General features: G+C 52.8%; 2 protein-coding genes across 4 annotated transcripts; one reads left to right on the forward strand and one right to left on the reverse strand.

Moving 5' to 3' along the window:
- Positions 1-424: 424 nt before the first annotated feature.
- Positions 425-8,198, forward strand: Cd72 (CD72 molecule). Of its 3 annotated transcripts, none has more exons than XM_035439910.1 (8): positions 425-695; positions 787-894; positions 1,451-1,522; positions 1,983-2,072; positions 2,500-2,832; positions 6,265-6,416; positions 6,944-7,056; positions 8,066-8,198. In XM_035439910.1, the coding sequence occupies exons 1-8, from the start codon at positions 614-616 to the stop codon at positions 8,196-8,198; spliced, it is 1,083 nt and encodes a 360-aa protein (XP_035295801.1). In that variant the 5' UTR covers positions 425-613. The 3 variants fall into 3 exon arrangements, with proteins under 3 accessions (XP_035295801.1, XP_035295802.1, XP_035295803.1); XM_035439911.1 differs by having other exon boundaries at positions 6,265-6,403; positions 6,946-7,056; XM_035439912.1 differs by having other exon boundaries at positions 6,265-6,403; positions 6,946-7,038.
- A 201-nt stretch (positions 8,199-8,399) lies between these two features.
- Tesk1 (testis associated actin remodelling kinase 1) lies at positions 8,400-13,014 on the reverse strand. Its single transcript, XM_027403250.2, has 10 exons — positions 12,779-13,014; positions 12,527-12,648; positions 12,333-12,381; positions 11,677-11,823; positions 11,273-11,355; positions 11,021-11,111; positions 10,776-10,859; positions 10,575-10,664; positions 10,325-10,454; positions 8,400-9,853 (listed from the first exon to the last, which is right to left on the reverse strand). The coding sequence occupies exons 1-10, from the start codon at positions 12,980-12,982 to the stop codon at positions 8,967-8,969; spliced, it is 1,887 nt and encodes a 628-aa protein (XP_027259051.1). The 5' UTR covers positions 12,983-13,014; the 3' UTR covers positions 8,400-8,966.
- Positions 13,015-15,506: the final 2,492 nt, after the last annotated feature.

Consider the following 15,506-nt stretch of genomic DNA (forward strand, 5'->3'; position numbering starts at 1 on the left):
GTTCAGCAAGCAGGAGGGGAGTCAGAAGCGCTCCATGCTAAATGGGGGACATGAACCTTATCTAAGCTACCAAATTAAGGAACCCTCCTGGTAAGCCATGGCCCTACTGGGCACCCTAGAATGAGGAGAAGCTAAGGCTCCATAATAGGAACCCCAAATCTAATGGTTGAGGATGAAGCTGCAACCTGGAGCAGTGATTGGTGCGTGCCCTGGGTCAGTTAAGAGAAGAGTCCCAAGTGTACACTGATCTCAGTGAATGGCAGCCCAGAGGGAGTGGACAACCGGAGAACACACCAGACTGGTGCGTGGATCTTAAGTACTGTGGAGGACAGAGTGGGTCTAGGATAGGTGGGGAAGGGCACTGGCTGGACACAGGTCCAGGCTAGCGTCAGTGTCTGTACTTTGGACCTTGGTAGCCCTCCTTGGTCTTCTGGCTTCAACCCAGGGACCTCTTCTGCTTCATTGAGTCCATCTGCCAGCCGCCTTCCTCTTTTGTGACTTGGGGTCACAGCACAAAGCACGGAGCATCACAGTCAGAGAGAACTCAATGTCTAAGAGAGGAGAGTGGCCCGTGGATTAGCTGGAAGACCTTGAGGCAGAGGTGCCCAAGGCCATGGCTGATGCCATCACCTATGCAGACCTGCGCTTTGTGAAAGTGCCCTTGAAGAACAGCATCTCTAACCACTTAGGACAGGGTAAGTCCTGCTTGCTGCCCCCCTTCATATTCCACCCTCATTCCACAGTCCCCATTGCAGACTCCTCCTACTTCGGACCTTCCTCTTCCAGACTGTGAGGCCTATGAGGATGGAGAACTCACCTATGAGAATGTGCAAGTGTCTCCGGTCCCAGGAGGACCATCAGGCTTGTCTTCCCCTGCACGAGTGGACAAAGCAGGTATGGAGGCCCCGGGAAGGGTGTGTTTATCTACGAAGGCTGTGTTTATCTGGCGAGTGTAGAGCAGTCTTGGAGAAAGCAGCAGGGCTGTACTTGAGAACAAGCTAAGAGTCAGGGGCAAGTTGAACGTCCTCGCGGTAAGCTGGGGGGAGGATCAGGGCAGCCGGGTGCGAGATGGGTGGGGAACAAGAGTGGGAAGAGATGTTGAAGGATGAGAAGTCACAGACAAGGGACCCCAAGGAAATGATACAGAGGTGATAAAGGGAGACCCAGGAGAGAGAGGAGGGATATGAGGTGTGGACAGGGCGACCCAAGAAGGGCTTCCGGAGAGAGGACTTCACTGCGTGGCATTTCTGGGGGCAAGCAGGAGGTGAGCAGGGACCACTCCCCCAAGCCCCGAAGGCCAAGGGACATGAGTCCTGGGGCAGCAGAGGAAGTCCCGAGAGTGACTGTCCCATAGCACTTAGTCCACGACAAAGGTCTCAGCATGGTGTGGGGCCGGGGGAAGGGAATTACGGGGACTTTCCACCCTCATTGGGACGTTCCCCTTCGGCAGGCGTCAGGTCAGAGCAGCCAACTGCGTCATGGAGCTCCGTGAAGTCGCCGGCTGGAGGGCGGATTCCCCGTTGTGTGTATCTCCCCCTCCCACCCCCGCAGCTCCAGCCTGCGTTCACCCGCAGCCCACCTGCGGGCAGCGGGCAGGGATGCCAGATGCCGCATGCGTGTGTGTCCTGGAGGGGTGGGGCTGGGTTCTGCCCTCCGCTGCTCTTTCTGGGACTTGAACGACAGCCCAGCCACTCCACCTCATCACCGGAGCGATTGTTCGATTGTTCGCACCTGCAGTCAATCCAGACCACAATTCCCCTGTTCCGATGGTCCCTAGTCACATGCCTCCAGGTCCCTTTCCCTGTATGAAGTTTAGTTCCTTCCGCCGGGTAATGCCCCCTTCAATCCGTTTCACCAGTTACAATCCCCAGCCCCTATTTCCTGACTGACAGAGCCCGCTTAGGAGCGATTTCCATTCTCTATGTGTCCCCACGTGGACACCCTTCCCCGGGACTGACTGTCCCTCATCTCTGTCCCCTAAGGTCCCACAGTCGGCTTGCAATACTTCTTGCTGGGCCTTCTCCTGGCCTGTCTGATGTTAGGGGTGGCTGCCATCTGCCTGGGAGTTCGCTGTGAGTATGGGTATCCCCATGCCCCTCTCCTTCTAAACATCTCCCCTTCTCTCTCCGCCCAACTCGCCTTTCATCAGGAAGGCTCAAAGACACTGTCCTGACACCCTTGGCTTTTGGGTCTGTCCTAGAATGCCCTGCCTTCCTAGGTTATCCTTACCCACTTCAGGAGTTCCTCAAACTGGGCAGACAGATCTTAAATTCAGCACATTATACAGGAAGTTACATAAGCAGAAAGGTTGATAATGCAATCTTAGAGCACCAGCAGGAGGAAGCGCTCTCAAGTCCCCCATCTGTGTCTTGCCCCCGCCCCCCCCCCCAGTTCTCCATTTGTATCCCAGGCTGGCCTGGGCACCTATCTCAGCCTTCCCTAGACAGGGATACAGGTGTGTGTTGCTACACCCAACCAGTGTCTTCCATGGCCAAACAGATCTGCAGGTGTCTCAGCAATTCCGGCAGGTAACCAGGATTTTGGAAGCCACCAACAGCACCTTGTGGCAGCAGCTCAGGCAGAAGACAGCTCAGCTGGGGCAGAAGGAGGTGGATCTGCAGGAGTCCCAGACAAAGCTGACCCTGAGTCAGAGCACTTTACAGGAGAAGCAGAAAATCCATGAAGCCACTGAGCAGCAACTACAAGCCTGTCAGTCTGAGGGACAGAGGACCAAGGAGAATTTGGAAAGGGAGGAGCAGAGGAGGAGGGACTTGAACCAGAGGCTGATCAAAGTTCAGGACACACTGAGGAGCCGCCTCTCTTGTTCTTCAGGTATCTTCTGGGAGGTTTCAGGGAGGTGGGGCAGACCGCCTGTGAGGGATGGACTGAATCCAGGAGTGTCTAGTGACTGGGTCTGCCTAGTTCTCAGCAGCCAGTGAGTTATTCAGGAAAGGGGCAGTGAGCCAGAGCAGTGGCTGACCTGGGTGGGCTATGCAACTTGGTTACTGAGAAGAACACTGGGTTTAGGGGGATGCACCCAGCTATATGGCAGATCATGGGGGCAGAGGCACAAAGAAATCTCCAGCAACCTACATCACATTGTCCAAATCTCTTTCTGACCCAGGGGGCATCTAGATGCTTCCACCAAGCTTAAGACAGCAAGATTGAATTTAATTTTATACTTATCTAGCTCTATATGCAACTTAAACTGTTAAGTCTCATATTTCTAAATTGCTATATATCTTTAAATGATGGTAAACATTTAAAGTCATAAAGGTCTAATTTAACTATACTTAAAATATAAGCTAGGTCCATACAACTTAAATTTAACTCATGTATCTTTAAATAATGATGAAAGTTTAAAATCACAAAGGTCTATTTCAAACTAACAAAATATTTATACCACTCAGTCCATCCTGTAAGCCGTTTACAAAGGTACAGCTTTTATTACAAAAAGGGATTTTTCTCTAACTAAAGGCAAACTTTTAACTGCTGAGATACTAAACAGACAGTCCTCAAATGCTCAGAGATCTAGAGAATATGGCATTTAAAATGTTTTGTTAAAAAGCTTTTTATAACAGAGAGACAGGCCAGCATAATGCCTGAACCTTTCACACGCCCCTAGCTCTCATCTTATGCCTCTGGTGTCTCTGTGTGCATGTGTGCATTCGTGAGTGTGTGCTCTTTCTCCGCTCCCCCGCCCCCCCCCCCACTCCCGTGTGTGTCGTTGGAGAATAGTTTTTGAGATAGGCTTTCTCCACTCAATGTAGAGCATGGCCAAGCTCAGCTCTACTTTTTCTATGGGTGCCAGGTATCTGAACTAAAGTCCTCATGCTTTTGTGGCAAACACATTTAACTACTGAGCCATCTCCTAGCCACTCTCCTTCACCTTATTTTCCATGACTCTCAGTCCCTTGCCAGTGCTGCCACCCATTCCCATATCTACACTTTAGACCTTCATGTCCCGTGGTGCCCATCTGTTCACAGCTTGGGTGTAGACATCTATTTCGATTGTAGCTACCCAGCCCTACAGGGTTCTCTACTCTCCTCCCACCTTCCCAAGGCATCCAGCCTGGGGAGTCCCAGTTTTCTTTCTTTCCCACAGCTATCTCTTATCCTCACTTCTCTCTCAATCCATCTTGGGTTCCAGAGCCTATTACCCAATCACCCACTCTTTTGTTTCCTGGTCCTGGTGCACTAGACTGATTGAAAACTCAATCCTGGATGAGCCCAGCTGACAATTTAGTATAGGCCTGCATCAGGTGTGATAAATTGTACCATTGATCAGCCTGGTGCCACTGAGGTTCTGCTCTGCAGTAGTCTGTCTGCTTTTCGCAGTGACTCCCTCTCCATCGTGCCTTTTCCATCATGTTCAGCAGGTACTGCCATTATCAACTCATCAGAACGATTCCACCTAGCCTACCTGTATTCCTCCTTTTTTTTTCATCTGTTCATTTTCATGTGTGTGTGTGTGTGTGTGTGTGTGTGTGTGTGTGTGTGTGTGTGTGTGTTTGTATGTGCGTATGTATGCATGTGTGTGTGTGTGCACAGTTTCTTTGACGCAAAGTTTCATCCTTGATTGCTCTTCTACTTTATTCACTGAGGCAGGATCTCTTGGTCAAACTCAGAGCTCATCAATATGGCAGCTTTCTGTGGGGATTCTTTGCTTTCCACGGCAGGTATGATAGGATGGCTACCACTCACTGGTGTCTTAGTTACTTTCTATTGCTGAGACAAAACACCAAGACCAAGGTAACGCAAACGAGTTTAATTGGGTTTGTGGATTCAGAGGGTTAGGATCCACGATGGCAGAGTGAAGGCATGATGGCAGGAACATCTGAGAGCTCACATCTTGCTCCTCAAGTGGGACACAGAGAGAACACATGGGAGTAGTAGAAGTCTTTTGAAACCTCACCACCTGCCTCCACTGACTCCTCTCCTTCCACAAGGCCACACCTCCTAGTCCTTCCCAAACAGTTCCACCAACTCGGGACCAAGCATTCAAATATATGAGTCTATGGGGGCCGTTCTCATTTAAGTCACCAGACTCAGGATCTGGGGATTCTAAGTTTGGAACTCATGCTTGTGTGGCAAGTGCTTTAACCATTGGCCCAACTCTAGTTATGGGGAAATCCTTAAAAAAAAACCCACAAATCTAATCATGCTGTCCCGGTCTAGGCCATGCCATTCTAATTAGTTATCTAAGTAGTAAAGGGGTATAATACACTCCAGTATATGCCCAGACATGGGATGTGGATAGAGAGCAAAACTCCTCTATGAAAAACCTGACATTATTTTCTCTTCCTAATAGTATAATAAAAAGTCCAGAGCCAGACATAGTGGCACACACACTTGTACTTCAGCATTTAGGAAGCTAAGGCAGGAGGATGAGGAATTTGAGCCCAGCCTAGGCTACATTATGAGATCCTCTCCCTCTCCCTCTCTGTGTCTCTCTCTCTCTCCCTCCCTCCAGCCCCCTCTTTCCTTAACATGACTTTCAAGGCCCCTGCCTACCTTTCAGCATGTTTCTTATTCTCTCACTCTCTTCAAGTCAGTCACACTGATTTTAAAAAATTCCTTTAAGTTGCCACAGTATAGATCAATGGGAGAAGCTTGAAGCTTGATGGGGACATAAGAAAATGTAGATGGATGAGAGGGGGGGAAGAGAGAGAGAGAGAGTGAGAGAGGGAGGGAGGGGGGAGGGCGGGCGAGTCAGTGGATAGGGAATGCTTTCTGAGTGATAGAGCTAGGACTGATGGATCAAATGGAAAGAGGTGTGGGATGTTAAAGAGGATGTTCATTTTTAAAAGGTAACCTGGAAAACAACAGAGCCAGGCATCTTTAAGTGAAAATATAGAAATGGAGGTGTTTGTAATTTCAGAAAAACAGGAACCAAGTCTATCTGCTTATGGCGTTGTGGAGAAAGATGTGGTCAGGGGTCGAGGACAGAGGCAAAACTTTGAATGTGCAGTGGAGATGTGTTAGGAAGTAAATGGAATCAGTGAATGAATGAATGCCTGAGAAGCCCATTGATCAATGTGGGAGCCCAGGCAAGGGACAGTAACACTAGCTCCACTAAAATAATCTTCCCACATTGTTAAGAAGTAAAATGTTTCCAGAAAAGGCAGAAAGATTGCAAAGATCAAGCACTAAAGTTGATGAAGATGTCAAGAGTAGACCTGAGGGACTACTGTTAGCAACCAGCTGGCTAACTGGTCACTTTATTCCAAGTGTTGTGACTGTCATATTCTTTCTGCTTTGTAGACACCTGCTGTCCGCTGGGATGGACACGAGAACAGGGAAGATGCTTCTATATCTCAAGCACTCTCAGAAGTTTTGAGGAGAGCCGAAAATACTGCATATCTCTGTCTTCCCAACTGGCAACATTATGGACACTTGATAAGTATTCTTACTCAGTAAGCACACCCTTATCCATATTCTCAAGTGGGTACCATTGGTAAAGGGAGGTGTGTCATTGAGTCAGAAGTGGCAGTGTATGTCTGCCACATGCCATGGTTTGCATTGCTTCCCCGTGACAGATATGGACAGTCACACTAGTGCCAGGAGATGTGGCACCAGCTTCGGTATCTTCTCAGTCTTGTGTTGCTATTGCTTAACATTGGTGAGAGCTGATATGTCTGAACCATCTCCACTTTAGTGTGTCTTGGCTTGCTGACCTGCCCCTTGACTGCTTAACTGTTCATCAGCTCTCGTGCCTCTCAGGCAGACTGGGGCCAGACCCTGACACTCGATTACCCAAGATTAGAAGTTCAGACTGCCTCCACTCCAAATTCTTACTCAGCTTGGAGGTGAAATGGAGAGTGGGCTGTATCTGGTGGCACTGAGAGGATGATTATGTATTAAATGGGCATGGTCTCTTGCTAAGTAAAACATAGGCCTCCTAGGGTGTCCCCATTTTATTCCATATTCTTACTTTTTACAGAGCTACTCCCATTGGGTTTCTCTGCCCAGCAGCTTAAAGAAGTTGCTAAATGATGCAAAGTCATATTGGATCCAGCAGACTGAAGAACACTATCAGCGAGATGAGATTTCGAGGTATTGTCAACTCAGTGTCTTATAAAGGCATACTGATAGGATTTGTTAGGCCTTGCTCCCAAAACTTCTACAAGTCAGCATTGTAATTCCGTGTTTCTTCTATTTAACAACTGTTTAAGATATTAATTAAAAAAATGTGTTGAGGGAGGGGTGCCCTGTGGCAGCCAGAAGACAGCTTGCAGGAGTCAGTTCTCTCCTGCCATGTGAACTCCAGGGATTACACTTGGGTCACTAGGCTTAGTGCCTTGACCTGCTAAGCCATCTCACTGACCTGCATTCTTATCCCACATTCCATCCATAGTACCTGGAGGTCTCTAGCACATACTTAAAAAAAAATTGCAATGGTACATTCCTTTAATCCTAGCACTCAGGAGGCTGAGGTAGGATTGGGAATTAAGGCCAGCCTGGGCTACATAGCAAGACTCTCAAAAACAAAAACACAAAAGCAGTTATTAGGTAGATGTCTGTGTCATCTGTCAGAGGGAGGTGAGAATTTAGCTAGGGCTTCATAGCCAGAGAAACACTAATATTGAACTCCCTACGCCTTGACAAGATGCCCAAACTGTGGCTGCGCTTGCATAGTCCATGAAAACTGGGCCACTAGAATTCCCCAGCAGAAAGCGGAGAGCAGCAGAGTAGCTGCGGTTTGTCTCAGGAACCCTGAAGTAGCGTGGCTACTTCATGTTCCATGGTTTTGAGACTGTCTTACTGTGTAGTGGCTGGCCTGGAACATACTATGCCTGCCTGTCTCCTGGGTTTAAAGGAAGTAAAGGCGAGCACCAGTGAACCCAGCTCCTTAGGTGGAGTTTTCATCTTTTATGACTTTGGTGAGCTTTTCTCTCCATGGTCTTAAGAACCATTTGAGCTGAAGTTCAGAAATCTGTACCTGAACCAAGTGGCCTTAGCAGGAGATAGGGACTTGGACTGGTTTTTACAAAAAGCAAGGGGAAGGGAGGGTTCCATTGTGTATCCCAATTCTATTCACAAAACTTCCATCTTATTCTTAAAGCCCATACTGCAGAAAACTAGAAAAATTTAAAGAGTCATGGATGAGTTTTTCATCATTTACGTGCACAGAGCTTTATCCCTGCATTTGTGAGTTGGAAGCTTTCCCGTTTCCTGGTGGAGATCACCTGCACTGAAATGGTAAGCATAGAGGGCACGGGTAGACAGAGGCTCAGAGGACAGAGGTAAATTTGTTCCTGAATCTGTCACATCCACAACCTCCAGTGACTCAGTCTGCTTATGTAGGGCCAGGCTGGGCAGGGAATGGGGACAGATATGGCCTGGGACAGGGGAGCTGGAAGATAGGGTGAACTGGATTAGGGTTAGTGACAGTCAACTGGAGCTCACTGATGCTTTATTTTTCCAGACACATAACAAGAGCTTGTGGCCTACATCCTTAACCTGTGGTCTGCCAATTCTGAAGACTGCAATTCCTCCAGCATTCTCTCACTCTTGGGCATGCTCAGCTAAAAGATCCTGGCCTGGCAACCTGCTGCCTGCTTGAAAGCCGCCCTAGAAACTGGACTATTCCTGGGAAGAGAGTGAGGACTTTGGCCTTCCTTAAGAACTTCTCAAACTGGAGATGGGTCAGGGGAGGAGGGCGAACCGCTGAGTGGATGGATGGCCCGGAGCCAGCCAGGCAGTTTTATTGAAATATTTTTAAATAATTTGCACGTGTTAGTCTTGTGTGTCAGCAACGCTGTGTCTAGTTCAGTGATCCCCATGGGAAGGCAAACCCAGGGGTCGGATAGGAAGTGCTCTGTCTTTGAGACCACGCTGAGGCTCCCCTAGACGGGGAGAAGAGCCAGTCAGCCCATCTGGGGTTGGCTTTGTCCAGCAAGTGCGCTCTGTCCTTACAGGCTATCCTGAAGGCCAAGGCTGGAAGCTTGAGGTCACAGGCCTTGCTAAGAGCGTGCCCCAGGCAGCTGCAGGCTGGGTGTGGGTGGCTTAGCATGGTGCCCTCGGTGGCAGAGAAGACTGCCCGCCTCACAGTTCAGGTTGCGGTATCGGGCAACAGCTGGGGTGGGGCGGGGACACATGGATAGGAAGCCAAAGCTGAAGGGACCAAGGCAGCAGCCAGGGCAGGGCAGGCCCTCCTCGGGCTCCCGGGGAGCTGATGGGGGTGGCGAGGGTTCTGTCCGCTCCAGGGCTGCTGCCCGGGGAAGGCTATGCTGTGCTCGGTTCCAGGGCTCCCCAGCCCATCCTTGTGGGGAACTGACCACCACAGCAGGGGGGTTATTATTGAGGGGAGGTCCTGATCTGGGAGACCAGGGTTGAGAGGCTGAGGAACAAGTACTGATGAAGTTGTCAGTGGCCACAGCCAGAGGCAGCTGGGGAGCTAGCCCTGGGGGTTCTGGCTCAGGGCTGCTGCCCTCACACTCCATCTTTTCTTCAGCTGAGGGGCCCAAGGGAGAAGGGCCAGGACCTGGCAGTGCAGTCTCCATCCTTCGGGGGAGCTCGGGGGATGAAGGTAGAGAGCGGCAGCGGCGGGCAGGCGTCTCAGGCTGGACCAGGGTCTCTGGAGTGGTCACCAAGGGCAGCTGGGTAGAGGTCAGTGGCGACGGCAGTACCAGGGGTAGCGGAGTGGCCGGCTTGCAGGGTGTGTCCAGGAGTTTGATCTTGCCACCCCTGAGGTCTTCCCGTAGAGAGAAAGGGTTGACTCGTGTTAGATTGTCCCCCCAACTGGGGGGTGATTCTGGTGAAGGTGGCAGGAAGAGGTCTGACCGGCTGCGGGAGAGCCGGGGGTCTGGCCTGGGAAGTGTGGCAGAGGGACCTCCTCTTGGAACAGACCCTGTAGAAAGAGAGGTACATGACCATTGTTGTCAGCATCTGCTCACAGAGTGAGGCCCTTATTCCCCCAGGAAGGTGGTGGGACAAGAGCTCAGGAGGAGTCCTACAGGTGCTCTGAAGGGAGAGCTGTTACTTCCAATTACCTTTTTTCCTTATGAAAAAAAAAAAAGAGGTACTCATATGTCTATGTGTACACCTGTGTGAACCATAGGATGCTGGAGCTGTAGGTGAAGGTCAGAGGTCAGAGGAAGCTTTCAGGACTTGGGTCCTTATGCAAGTGCCTTGACCTGACAAGTCATATAACCAGCCCCTCCTCCAGCTACCTTTCTACCTTTTCTTTCCTACCTCTGCTTTCTTGGGCTCTCTGAGATGCCTCTCCATCCAGCCTGACTCCACCTGACCCCGCCTCCTCCAGATAGCTGAGTCTCAGGAGAGACAGGACTTCTGTTGGGTCAAGGCCATGCTCACTTACCCCGATTGTATGGCAAGGGAGCCTCAGCAAGGAGCATCTTGGAGAGGGGAGCAGGCTCAGGCAGCTGCTCCAGGATCTGTTCCAGGTGCTTGGTGATTTCAGTAAAGGGGGCACGGGTGCTGGGTTCCATCTGACAGATAAAGACAGGGCAGCGTCACTCAGGGCTCAGGAGAAGGGTGTCTTCTAAGTCCCATTATCACCAGGACTTAGAAGACAACTCAAGGACAGGTCAGGAGGGAGTGGAGCTTACGCTGCAGCAGTGGATAGCCAGAAGCAGGAAAGGCAGCGGGCAGTCCTTTCCCACCAGGGTTTGAAAAGCAGGCACATCCAGGCCAAAGTCCTGTGGGGACAGAGGAGGGGCTGCCGAGTTAGCCTTCCTTGGGCTCTGCTTGTGCCACACTGGGAGGAGCCCTCCTTGGTTATGAGACACTTATTGTGGACGTTACTTCACCTCAGTACGGGGTAGGTAGTCAGGGTCCGCAGGTACTCGGGCAATGAGTTCACAGAGAACAATCCCAAAGGCGAAGACGTCAGCCTGGAGGTAGGAGACGGACCATGCCAAGGGGAGGAGTTGTCAGTTATCTTGTGTTGGAAAGCAACAGTGAGGGGTATGGGGGGATGCTTCTGAATATTTAGTAGGGTTGTTGTTGGATGGGGCTCCATCTCAAGATATCTGGGGGAACTTGAGGTTCTTACCTTCTCATCATACAGCTCTCCTCGCAACACCTCTGGAGCCATCCAGTATGGGGAGCCCACCACAGCCAATGGCTCCTTCCTTGCCCCTTCCCTGAAGGAGCAGGGTGGTCAGAACTGCCTATTTAGGCATCTCCCCCAGGGAAAAGGGGATGGGGCGAGCCTTCTCCCCACCCACGGAAAATATCACTGGGGGCTTTACTCATGTATAGGGGATCCCTGGAAGGCTTGGGGTATGAAGGACATTCACCTCACCTATACACAGGAATCTTTTCAGCCAGTCCAAAGTCACCCACGACAGCTGTGAAGCCTCGGTCTTCCCTTCGGACCAGACAGTTCTGACACACACACATAGGCATCCTCACACACCCTTCACCTGCTTCTGATCTTCCAGTATATACCCAAAACCCTGTGTCACTACAGCATCACCCCAACCTTCCCTCTCAGTTCTCCAATGCACCCCATTATTGCAGCAACATTCAATACTCAGTGTGACAGTTCCTCAGAGCACTCCTAGCCCCATTCTTTAACAATTTCCAACACCTTGTCACCACAACATCCTAACATATTTACTACCCACAGGCCAACATCCACAGGCCAGTCACAACGTAATGCTCACAAACCCTCTTTCATTTTCTCACCCACCTTGGCCAGCCTACCTTGGATGTGAGGTCTCGGTGAAACACACCTTTGGCATGTAGGTACCGTAGGCCTTGGGCAATGTCCAGAGCTAGGTGGAGCCTGACTGGCCAGGATAGGGGTTCTGGGGAGCTGAGCAGCTGTTCAAGGGTGCCCCCATTCATATACTGGGACACAGGGGAAAGAGAAGGGGAATGACTGTCTGCCACCGATAAGCCAGGTGACACTCAGGAGAATCACAGAGGTCAGAAAGGTGAGTGTGCTCTAAGGTTCCCACTTACACCCTAGGCTGCCCTGTCCATCACAGCAGTGCTGGGTGTAGCTATGCCAGCTAATACATTTAAATACAATCAGGCATTCAGTTCTTCAGTCACACCAGCTCTTGCTTTAGTCTAGCCCATGTGTGGCTGCTAGTTCCTGTGTTGGGCACAGATACAAAATATGGCAGAAAGTACCATAGGTCAGCACTGTTCTCAGGGATACACGGAATGACTCTAGCTGAGGATTCCGGTATATGGTTTGCCCTAAGGAAAGTTCAGGGCGCCTCCTGTTGAAGGAGGTCCCAAGGTCTCAGGTGGCTCCTTTTTAATCTCCCTGCAGATTCACCAAACCCCCTGACACTTTCACTTGGAGGTGTGGTGCCTTCCCTCTTTCCTGGCCTATACCTAATGCTTACCTCCGTAAGAGCGTGCAGCTGCCCCTGGTGCACACAGACCCCCATGAACCTGAAAGACCATGAGAAGATAGAAGAGTAGGCGGTAAGAGCCCGGGCTCCACCGCATCTCCCTCCTTTCCCGAGGGACCTTTCCTCCCCACCCCCCTAGCCCCCCTGGTCCAGCAAGCTGCCCGGCAAGGGGCTAGGCCGTTCACCTGAGGATGTTAGGGTGCCGGAGCCGGTTCATCAGCTGCACCTCCCTTAACGTGTTGCTCCGGTTACTGGGGAGCTTGTTCATCTTCAGCACCATGACTTGCCCCGACTGTCGGTGCCGAACCTGGGGGCGGCAAGGATCGGAGTGTGCCCGGCTAAAGTACTGGATCTCTAACCCAGGCTGTGGGCCTCTAAAGTTCTAGCCTCCCGGGGAAGGCTCGGTCCCGCCCCTCTACTCTCCCTGTGGGTCTTACCTTGTAGACCTCAGAGAAGAAACCGGCCCCGATCTTCTCTGCGCAGTCGAAATCGTCCACACGCGCCAGGCTGGACACGGCGCTGCGGAGGGCCCGGTAGGAGGAGGGCCGGCCCCTGCCCGGGCCTCCGCCTGCGCCCCCCGGCCCCTCCCCCGGCGCCTCTCCGGGCCCGGGGCCCCGCAGTGGGGGTCGTTCCCCGGCCATGGCCGGGCCCCCAGGCCAGGCCTGCTTCACATGGCCGGGTCCCCGGGACCCGGGCAGGCCGCGCTCGCCATGGGCGCCGGCCCAGTCCGATCCCGGGTGCCGGGACTCCCGCTCCCGCCGGGAGGACGGAGGACCTGCCGAAGGTCCCGGGCCCGCCCCCGCCGCGCCGGCGAGCTGGGCCCGGGGGAACGCCGCGGTTCTCCGCTCTGCGCGGGCCTGGGCCTGGGCGGGCGGCGGCGGCGCTCCGGGGCGCCGGCGGGCGGGCTCCCGCGGGCGGAGGCGGGCGGGCGGCTGCTGCTCCGCTTCGCCGCCGGGCTCAGGCTGCGCGGCCTGCCCGGGGCGGGGCTGGGCCCGGCCTGGGGTTAACTCCTTGGAGCCCGGGCGGGCTGCGGCCCGGCCACGCCCCCTCAGGTACGCACCCGCGCGTAGGCCGGCCGTGAATAATTAATTGAGGGACTTAAGGGTTGACGGCGGGCGCCGAGCCGCCGGCGCCCTGGGCTCCACCGATCAACCCCGCTACCTGCGCACCACCGCGACTGCCCATTTCTAGGGTCTTCTGACCCCGACACCCTAAACCTCGGGGCTCGCTAACACCTGTCTTCTCGGGCGGCCGTGGTACCCGGGCCCGTAGGGAGCCTCTGCCGCATCCCTGCCCGGCCCCGACCCCTCCTCACTCCATCCCGATTCCCCCTAAGTTCAGGTTCCGGGGCCCCGCCCGGCGACCACCCCTCTTACTTCTTTGTCCTAATGACCCTCTCTTAAGAGAAGCCTCCACCTGCCAGGGAGCCCCTCCCTCCGCCCGAGCCCACCCCCTCGGCAAGGTCCCGCCCCTCGGAGCCCGCTCTCCTTCAGGGGGACCCTTCCTTGGGGTGACACCGGCCCATCAGCGTACCCAGAGCCCCTCAGTGCTGCACCCCCTCCTCCTCTTTGTGTTCCTGTCACTAAGAGGGACCTCTCGGAGCCACCCCTCCTGTCCAGGTGAATCCTCCCCTCGCTATCGCCCAGCCCGCGGCGGTGTGACCCCTGTCTGCAGGTTGCGCCGGGCAGCGCGTAGACGCGAGTACGCCCCCTCAGGCCACAGGAGGCGGTGCAGAGGCCTCTACAGCGGTTGGGCGCCTCTGAGTGCGCACGCGCAGTCTCGGGACGTGGCTTTCGCTGCTCCCGGCGTTTCCGGCTCTGTCACTGACTCCGCCCCTCAAGGTCATCGCGAAACAGCCAATCATCGCCAGGGTTGCGTGACGTCACTGGATCCCTGCCGAGGGCTCCCGGCGCCCGGGACCCTCCCGCCACCTCGCGGCGGAACGGAGCGAGGCAGGACGGGCCGTGCGGACGTGTGGGTGGGTAGCGCGCCGTATAAGGGAAGGAATCGTGCGGGTTTGGAGAGAGAAGTCGTCCCAGAGGCGGTGGAGCAGGCCAGTGCGTGTTCATCTTTCCAGCAAAACGCACTCTTCACAATTAGAGTTAACTGAGAAACTGTTTGCGATCTTACGGGCTGAGAGAGTGAAACAGGGTGGCTTTGGAATCATGGGGCTCCTGTACTGGGATTACAAGTATGTGCTACCAGGCCTGGAGGGAATCTGTTTTCTGTAGTTTGTGCAGGGGCTAGAGACTAGGAATGTGGGCCTGTCGAGTAATTAAGCTGTCCATGGTAAGCTTAACAAACACTGGATTCTGGCCCTTTACTCATGTTTGAGGACTAATGTTGGTGGCAGTAATTTCAGGCTGAAGAGCCTGCTTTTAGGAAGAGCGCTGTGGTGGTTGTAGTGAGGGAGAATGTTTCCGAAGAAGGCTGTGTGGTGGTTCCATCTACTGGAGATGAAAGACTGAACTAGGACAGGACTAATAAAAGAGAGGAGGGGATGTTAACTAGCTTGGGAAACCCCGTAGGGGAACTGCTGCAGCCCGTTCACCGTTAGGTTTTTAGTTTACTGGGTGATGTCACCGATCCTTAAAAGTTGATGCTGATGCGGTGGGAGGTAGATCTCCCTCTCTCTCTCTCTCTCTCTCTCTCTCTCTCTCTCTCTCTCTCTCTCTGTCTCCCTCCCTCCTCCCCCCTCTCTCTCACACACAAACCTTCTTTCTCACATGTGAATGTACCTGCTTTCAGATACCTTGCCTGTGACTCTCCTGGAGGCAATTCATGGCCAATCTTGTTTCATCCATATGTCTGCGCCACCCTCCCCGCCGCACCCCCTCCCCGTTATTTGGTGGATATCTGTGGTGTTATTTTATCAATAAATATTTCAGTATATTATTCATAAAAATAAGGATTCTTCATTAAAACAAAATCATAGTGTCAGTGTCGTGCCTTTAAAAACTTAATAATAGGGCAGGCAAGATGGCTCAGCAGGATGGTGTCACTCACATTCTAGGTGTTTCTCCCATAATCCTCTCTGGAAATGCCTTCACAGATACACCCTAAAAGGTGCTTTACTAACGTTGGTGCTTCTCAACTCAATCAAGTTGATAAAATTAACCATTAGAGAGAAGGGGTATTCCCCCAACCCCAGTGCAGAAATATGCC

This window comes from Cricetulus griseus, chromosome 2 (assembly GCF_003668045.3).
Source record: "Cricetulus griseus strain 17A/GY chromosome 2, alternate assembly CriGri-PICRH-1.0, whole genome shotgun sequence".
In the NCBI taxonomy this organism is placed as follows: Eukaryota; Metazoa; Chordata; class Mammalia; order Rodentia; family Cricetidae; genus Cricetulus; species Cricetulus griseus.